Source organism: Octodon degus, unplaced genomic scaffold, assembly GCF_000260255.1.
Source record: "Octodon degus isolate 3935 unplaced genomic scaffold, OctDeg1.0 scaffold00023, whole genome shotgun sequence".
Lineage (NCBI taxonomy): Eukaryota > Metazoa > Chordata > Mammalia > Rodentia > Octodontidae > Octodon > Octodon degus.
In genome coordinates this window covers 15,681,782-15,690,578 of record NW_004524599.1, presented here as the reverse complement: position 1 = coordinate 15,690,578, position 8,797 = coordinate 15,681,782, and the positions used below count along the sequence as shown (strand labels likewise).

Below are 8,797 nucleotides of genomic sequence, written 5' to 3'. Positions count from 1 at the left end.
TGTGCACTAACTCCTAACTCAAATCTGTTCTCTGCTCCACAGCTGGTGCAAACCCATGATCTCAGGAGACCTAGGGGACCAGGGTCTGTTTTTGCTGGACAGTGATCCTTCTCTACCCCAACAGTGACTGACATGAGCTCAGCAAACATTTTCTAAACAAATGACTAATGGAATAAATATTCTACTGATTGAGGCTTCAAGCTTTGAGGGTCATGGTTTTTCCTCAAAATGTATTATGTCTGAGATTTCTAACTGTTAGGCTCTGAGATCACTGCTACCATCTGGTTTCTGGGCTCTTCTCTCAACCCAGAAGGAATCACAGGGCAGAGTGAAAAGAGGATTGAGCAGCCATATTCACCAGAGAACAAAAGAAGACAAAAAACTTCTGGGTTATTGAATGCAGGAGGGGACCAGAGGGCTGCCACAGAAACTCTTGGTCTAAGGGGCTTTATTCACAAAATGTACCATATCTCAGCCAAGTTGGGGTGGGCCGATGGGGTTCTAATCAGCAAGAAGCACCCTAGGAGCTCGGCATGCAGCAAGCACACTCTGCAAGCACCGCTAATGGTAACTTTTCTAAAGTTAGAACATCAAAACACAGATGTTCTTTAGAGAGGCACAGAAGCCCACTTCACTCCCTCCTGGGCATGGTGGCCCCTTTCCCTGGCACTTGATGAGAACACCTCCTGCACTTCCCTCCCCACAGGGGTCCCTGTCACTCCGAGAAATCCTCTCTTCCTCCACAGGCTCCTGCTTGCCCTCAGCATCATAGTCTATAGAAATTAATTGCATAGGTCACTGTCAGGGTTAGGCTTAGGCTTAGGCTTGGGTGAGGTCACTGTTGTGTACCTCTCCAATGATGCCAAACCTTCCAAATGGATCCTAAGCTTAGCCACACCTGTGGAGAGCTTGTGTTTCACTCCACCCTCTCTCATCACCTCCCTGGCCCCATTCTGCTCTCCTCTCCCTTTAATTGTTCCCATGGTCCAGTTCCCTGGTGACCAGCTTGCCTCTGGAGTCCACAATGACACACCAAGTTTGGTTTGTTAGAATACAAAGGGGATTGTTCCTGTCCTACTTAACGCGATATGTAATGATAGAAGCCAGTGCTTCCTAAATAAGAAAAATGGCACTAGGGTTAAGGCATAGAACTGCACCCCTGTAGGTCAGGGCCAAGACTTGATTAGAAAAGAGACTTTCTTTGTGTCAGATCCATCTTTCATTTCACGGGTAAGTACGGAACAATAACCAAGAATAGTGCCATCAACCTGAAGCTGGAATGACAGCAGCCCCACTCGGCAGTGAGCTCTTTTCCCTGACTTCTTTGCCTTACTCTCGTGACTCCTTTGTAAGAAATCTCGCTTTTGCCACTCTGAATGTCCTGTGCAGAGGATACTCTGCTTGGGACCCAAGAATCTGGAAATATCTCCCTGAGACCCCCATCCTATAACAGTGCCACTGGCTGACCTGTCTCCTCGCCTAGAATACCTCATCCTATTCTTGCAGTTCTTCAGAGCTAAAGATGACATAGAAAGTTGGGGTCACTCAAGCTGGGTGCTAAATCTGCAGTATGGATTTTAACAGCATGATCATCTGAAAATCCAGATACACACGTGGCCACGTCGCGACTGCAGTCACTGCAACAGCTCTATCAGCGGGAAGTGCTCATATTGAGGCCAGCCTCCTAAGGCACTGAGAACCAACGCCCTTGGTTCAGATCTCAGCCCACAGCTCTCCCTCTGCCCGCAGGTGGCTTCTCTCGCTGCCACACGGTAGCGCAGCTGTAGCAGGTCTAGCAGGATCAGGACCGGGTGGGCTCCAGACACGCGCACAGACCAGCTGGGGAGCCCCTGAGCCTCTAGGGTTTCCATCGACCCATGCCTTAGGCTCCACGTTCCTTTACCCTCATTCCGACGGACGCTGAGCACTCCCTGCACCCCAAGCGCCCTCCCCGCCTGACCTCTGCCACTGCCAAGCTGTTTTTCCTTCCCAGAACCCGCCCTGTCCAGAAACATCGCACAGGACTTAAACCTTGGGGTCGCGAGCCTCACCCAGCTAGATATCCCAGAATGCCAAGTAAGTAAAGGACGATTGCCCGGGAGATGGCTCAGTAGAATAAGCAATTGCCTGGCAAGTGCAAGGGCCTGAGTTCAATCCCTAGTTCCACAAAATAATAATAATAATAATTAATAATAATAATAATAATGGACTATGGATTCACACACACTGGAAAATAGCCTTGCAAAGGGCTATTTTCCCCCGCTCTTGTTTATCCCCCCCCCCCCCGCCCCCGAGACAAAAAGTCGCTAAACAGCTAAGCAGCCCAGACTGGGCTAGAACTAGTAATTCTCCTGCCTCAGCTTCTCAGCGTGCAGGAATTACACGTATGCGTCACCACTTCCGTCACGGACTCTCACTTTTTAACCTATGTATGTGGCACGGGTGAGAAAGCAGGGAGACCACACCCACCTGGGGCCAACTTTGCCTCTGCCAAAGCAGCAGAGAAACTGACCCGGGCTCAGGGTAGAGCCTCGGCGTAGGGGGCGGGGAGAGCTGCGAAGGGGCGTGGCCAGAGGGCGGCGTGTGGGCGTGTCCTGAGTGGGCGGAGTCTGGAGGCCCTCTTTGCTCAAGGGCGTAGCGAGGGGGAGTTACACGCAAGGAAGAAGGCCTAACAGGCGAGTGTGGGCGTGGAAAGGGTGTGGTCAGGCTTGGCGAGGGCGGGTGCAAGCCCCTGGTCCCCAGGGCGCAGCCGCGGTGCACTAAGCCACTCACCCCCAAGGCACCGTGCGGCCTAACTCCGTGTTTTTCCACGTGCTCCGGGAGGGTGAGTGCCTGTGGGGCCTCGGGCACGGGAGGGACCGCTCCCGGGGTACAGGGAAGCAGAAATCTCTTCCAGCTGTAATTTGGCTGAATGGCGTGGTTCCTCGAGCCCCTCCTGCCGCAACCTTGAAAATCCTGCGGTTCACCATCCCCCTGCAGCAGAGAGCCTGGCCAGCGTGCGGACCTGAGCGGCCTCTTTCCTCGGCCTCCGCACCCGGCGGAGGAGGATGCTGGTTTACACCTTGAGGGCAGTGGGGAGCCCCCTGCGTGGGATGCAGTAGTGTCACTACCTGAGCACCCCCTCCAAGGACGTAGTTAAGATCCAGAGGAAAATCAGCTTTTCAAACCATTACTCTCTCCAAAATTAAGAGCTTCTGTAGCCTCTGATATCTGTAAATCTCAGCCAAAGAAATGCATGAGAAGGAATGCGTGAGAATCATGCAGGAGAAAGAATGAGAATAAACTAAACGCCGAGCAATAGGAAGCCCCTTGGAGGAAGGGCAGGCTGGGGAAGCAGCGGAGGAAAAGATTCAGTGAAAACATCCAGGCCTGCTGGGTGCTGATCCAGAGGCCATGACATTACTGGGAAGTATCCGTGCGCGCTGGCTGCCGCGGGAGCTTTCCCTGCAGACCTGGCTTAGTGCAGTTTCCCAGAAAGGCGAGCTCTGGATAGGTGCACTCATCACTTCTCTGTTCTTCTGACAAACCCCTTATTTCTAGGGCTCCAGTTTCCTATTCTATGTCCCGAGGTGCGTTGCAGGATTTAGAGAGTCACAATTCAGGTTCCCAGCATGCCTGTCACGCGGCCAGGGGGGATGGGCATTGTGACCTAGCCCCACCAGGGGTAGGCTGTGGAGGCCTGGACGCTGAAAGCCTGAGGGATTTGGCCCCAGCCTCGAAGAATCACAGTGCGTGGTGGTGCTGGAGTCCGAAGGTACAGCGAGAGAGAACCTTGTACAGCTATTACCAGGCTGCCCCACACTCCTGATAAAGAGGCTTTTGCTGCATCTTGTTAAATTTAGGATAAACTCCAGCCTCAGAGCTCAGCTCGGCTAGACTCCACCCAGCTCCTTGACTTTTATTTCACCACAGCCCAGCCACGCTGCCTTTCTTGCTGTCCTCCACCTGTGCAGGCCAGTTCCAGTCTCAGCCATTACTGGCTGGTCTACCCAGAGCACCCCTGTTCCTCTAGATCTTCGCCTGGCTGGCTCCACATCACCACTCGCTTCCTTGTTGGATGGTGGCTTCTGGCCTGCCTATATATAAAATAGGAAGCGAACCCCTGCCAAGTACTTCATTTTCTAGGGCCATCACTGTTAGTGTCATCACTGGCACTTAATCTCTAACTGGAATTCTAGGCTTTCTCTGTGTTTTCTTTCATCTGTTCCCCAAGAGTCTTAAGCTCTATATTTATTTTGTCCACCTCTGGAGCCTCCACACGAGGGCAGGACCCAGCACAGTGGCTTTCACCTGTTGGCCTTTGAAGACTGCTGCTGTGCCCACGGGTAGACAAATGGTTCTCCAGGACCCCACTTTTATTCTAGTTTATGCACTGAAGTGGAATCTCTGGATGGCATGGCGGCTTCATGTTTAATTCTTCGAGGAGCCTCTACTGTTTTCATAGCTGAGCTGTTACCTCCTCCTCGTCGGTGGTTCACAAGGGTCCCAATCTCCACTTCTCACTTACCCTTGTTCTTTCCTGGGTTTTGTGACAGTGGCCAGTCTGATGGGTGTCAGGTGGTACATTACATGTAGTTCTGCTTTGCATTTACCTAATAACTAGTGATGTTAAGTGGTTTTCCAGTTTATTGGCCTTTTGCGTGTCTGTTTCAGCAAAAGGTCTATTCGAGTCCTTTGCCGTTTTTTTGTTTCTTTTTCTGTGTCAGGGCCCATGCTAGCCCTGAGCCACATCTTGGCCCCCACTTTGTGCATCTTTGAGTTGAGTTTTGTGCATTTGGTTGAGTTTACCTGACCTGTTTTCTCCAACAGTGCTGGTGGGTTTGTGGGAGGCACCCCGGCATAAGTGCTGTTTTGCAGAAGGCTGCCCTGGCGTAAGGACACAGGCCTCCTTTGCACCTTCGAAGCTTGCTGGAGAAAACTAGTATCTTCCAGAAGGGCTAAGCACACAGTTCCGGCCCCAGCCCCTGGAATCAGGTCATGTGCCAGCTGCCATCGATGGTACCCTCTCTCTTACCCCAGCCTGCCCTTGTGGGCCACAAGGCTGAGGCACACAGCAGGAAAGGGAGTGCTGCAGGTCTCACGGTTACACATCCCTGGGATCTGGACCAAGCTCCCCAGTGGGAAGTCTCTACTAGGCCTCCTCCCTGGAGAAACTTTTGGGGTTGCTGGCTGGAAACCAGGTCTAAACCAAGTCCCTTCTGTGGCACCACCTGGTGGCACCTAGTACCGTCCTGTACCATCCCCTTGGCCTCCCAGCGCCAGCTAGGAATTCACATCCCAGCAGCAGGTTTGCAGCCCTGCCCTTCATCTCCCCAGCCTCCTGTTATCTAACCCTGACTCTTGAAGAGACTAGGAGGCCAGCGAAGCACAGCTACTTCCCACCTGCTGTTCATTTCCTAGGTTCTCCTTTCTAAGGCTGCCTTTGCAGATGGTTTTAAGTCCTCTCAGAAATGTGGAAAGTACTGGTCTTGACATCCTGCGTAATTTGGCCTCCAAGGCCTGTGTCGCCAGAGGAGACACCTACCTGGAGAAGGCTTTTTGTCCCATTAGTTGGCCTACTTTGCTTCTATGAGGCCACAGTGCAGCCTAGACTAAGTAAGGCTTGACCTCCCCTCTACCTTCCTCCCTTGCCTGAGTTTTTCTCTTCCAGGTTGCTGCAGTCACTAAGGAAGGCAACTACACCTGCACATCAGGGCCACCACACTGAACCAGAGAGAGTCCATCTTTCCCCAACATGGCAGGTGATGGCTTGTTATGGGGGAGTTAGACTTCTAATAAGTGGAATGCATCATTTGTTACAAAAGAAATCCAAACACAAACCCATTTTGTTTGACAGTGAGCGCTGTGTGCAGTTATCCTGATTTGTATTTGCTTGTGGTAGTGCCCATTTCTCCCCCTGCCCCCGCCAACGGATGTTTCTCTAAAATGAGGGCCATGCCTACCCTGTCTTAACCGTGCCAGTCCCTGTAATCATCCCTGGGGGAGAATAGGGCCTCAAAAAGTAGTTATTGAATTATAATGTCTTTATTATTTTTCTTTTCCAGTGGTGGGGATCAAGCCCAGAGCTTCATGTGCGCTTAAGCATGTGCTCTACCACTGGGCTACAGCCCAAGCCCCATCTTTACTTTTGTATCTTGAATACCCACATCATAAACACACACATACACCCCCCCACCCACACACACATACTTCTGCCACCTATTTTTTCACTCAACTATGTAACCCAGGGATCTTTTCACTTTAGAACACACAAGTCCATCTTACATTGTAATAGAGATGCTTGTACTTTGGCACAAATGAAGCTGGAGCCACATAACCTTTTGGGTGGCTGCCCTGTGTTTTATAGGACTCTCAGCAGAATCCCTGGACTCTCCCAGCTAGATACCAGTAACACCGCCCCTGCGCCCAGTTGTAACACTCAGAAATGTACCCAAAAAATGTACCCAAAATTAAAGAGACGTCCCAGATCGGCAGCCTGCCCAGCTAGGAAATGCTGGTGTAGGTATTTTGCGTGTACCCATTCTATGGGTAAGCCCCAAGTAGTTTCCTTACAACACTGGAGTTTCAGGATGTTTAAAAAATTAATAACTAATGGAATTCATACAATTCAACCTTTCTAGTAAATCACATACTTCAAAACTATTTGTTTCAAGCTCGTGTTTTTTTCTCAACTTCCTAGAGAAAAACATGTTCAGATATGTAACACATTTTGGTCATACCTCTCTCCTTTATCCACCCTGATATCTCTTCCCATAGTCCCTCCTCTTATGTAGTAATAACATCTCTTCTACACTGATGTCGTCTTTTGTTTATTCATTTTAGAGTCCACCTATCAGGAAAAGAATGCTGTACTTGTTTCTCCCAGCCTGGCTTATTTCCGCTTTCACCCACTGTCCTATAAAAGGCGTAACTTTGCTCTTGTGACTGAACATTACTCCCTTGTGTATCTATATGACATTTTCTTTACCCATTCCTTTGTTGATAGACACTTAAGCTAGTTCCATATTTTAGCTACTGTGGATTTAGACTGAAAAATTTAAATTAAGAATTTAACATTTTTAGGGCCCAGGAGATGACTCAGTGGAATAAGCGCTTCCCTGGCAAGCACAAGGGCCTGAGTTCAATCCCTGGTTCCGCCAAAAAAAAAAAAAAAAAGAATTTTAACATTTTAGCCTCAGATGATGGGGGGAGGGGCAAATCACCAGCTTCCTTCCAGAAGAACCAGTCTGTAATCACACAGGCTGCTCTGAAGGGAGAGGCCATGCACTGAAGGCTGCTGGAGGATATGATGCAGGTTCTGGCCATGAGCATCCTGCTGTATGGCATCTCAACCAGAAGATGTCCTCCCAGAGCGCATCTTCCTCAAAGGACTTAAGAGTAAATGCCTCACGGCTAATGCCAGGTTCTGGTGACCCCAGGGAGATGGAAGAATGTGTCAGGTGAGGTTCTCATGGCTGGTGCCTGCTGGTCACGCTGACAAAAGCTTAATTCTAGTAGCTTTTAATTTGATCTTATAAGGCATGCCTTAGTCACTTTGTCATCACTAGGACAAAACATACAGTATCCACAACTTAAAGGAAGAGAGGTCTGTTGCAGCTCAGGGTTTCAGACCACGGTGGTGGCCCCAAGGGGGAAGGTGGTGGCAGAGGACATGGCAGAAGAAAAGGTACTCAATCAGGCTGCCAGGAAGCAGAGAGGGGAGGGCGGGGCGGCCGGAAAACAGACTGCAGGCCACGCCCCAGGGACCAGGCTCCAACTGGGCTCCTACCAGCTCCTCAGCTCTGAACTCAGTGCACCCATGGCTGAGGACAGTGCCCCTTGATCCAGTCACCCCCCACGCCCGTGAGGACTGCAGGGGTGGGGGGTGTGTCTGAAGAAGCTATCCAAGTGAGAGCGGGCTCTTGCAGGACTCAACCGTATGCTCTGGTGTCTCTAGGAAACACAACTGGGTCCTGTTATTTGTGTGCATACACTGATCATCAGCAACCCAGAGATGGTTTGCGCATGTGACCAAAATACTCCAGAATCTAAAATTTGTAGCACCCTTAACACCCTGTAGACCCGTCTCTAAAATACAAACATAAATAAATAAATAAAATTTTTAACATGAACGTTCAGATTTTGGAACACTTCCCATTTCAGATTTTCAGAGTAGGAATTCTCTGTCTATAAAGTCTATGCAAGTATTCCAGCATCTGAAAGACTTCCCCTACAATACTCTGGTCCCAAGCACTGCAGGCAGGGATACTAACCATGCATTTGGCAGCCCAGCGTAGTGATGCCCTAACATGAACAATGAACTGTTAAAATGTTCATTATTTTAAAATTGCCACCCCTTAAAAAAGTCACGGCTTCTCAACTTGAACTGCAGTGACCCACGTAGGGTCAGTTCTCATCTCGGCCTGCGCTGGGATGACCCTTACCCCCTACCCAGAAACCCATTCTGCCGCGCAGGGAAGAAGGTGCTCATCGTCTACGCTCACCAGGAGCCCAGGTCGTTCAACGCGACCCTGAAGAACGTGGCCGTGGAGGAGCTGAGCAGGCAGGGCTGCACCGTCACTGTGTCTGACTTATATGCCATGGGTTTCGAGCCGCGGGCCACAAGGAGCGACATCACTGGTGAGTCCTGGCCTATGTGTTTAATTTTTAATCTTTCTTCCTCTCTCCCTATAATTTTAAAACTGTCTTGAAAACCTCACGGTAGCCCCTGATATGTGAGTCAAGAGTCCCCAGTGCCAGTCTCTTTCCCGGCCCTGGCCCCGGCCCCAGGCTCCCTGGGAGCTCCCCCACCCCCAGG

General features: G+C 50.4%; 2 protein-coding genes across 4 annotated transcripts in view; one reads left to right on the top strand and one right to left on the bottom strand.

Annotated features, from left to right (window-relative positions):
* LOC101591069 (serpin B6) overlaps window positions 1–8,797 on the bottom strand; it is a 77,830-nt gene that overhangs the window by 38,169 nt on the left and 30,864 nt on the right. The gene's annotated exons all lie outside the window — the stretch shown is intronic.
* The window catches only part of Nqo2 (N-ribosyldihydronicotinamide:quinone reductase 2), a 13,754-nt gene continuing 7,669 nt past the window's right edge, over window positions 2,713–8,797 (top strand). Inside the window, exons 1-3 of one of the 3 annotated variants that reach the window (XM_023712140.1) lie at window positions 2,713–2,824; window positions 5,651–5,741; window positions 8,455–8,619. In XM_023712140.1, coding sequence (XP_023567908.1) covers window positions 5,735–5,741; window positions 8,455–8,619 — 172 coding nt within the window. In that variant the 5' untranslated portion in view covers window positions 2,713–2,824; window positions 5,651–5,734. Of the gene's footprint in view, window positions 2,825–4,187; window positions 5,742–8,454; window positions 8,620–8,797 lie in introns of those variants that run through there. The other 2 variants (XM_023712141.1, XM_004628393.2) reach the window with 2 other exon arrangements.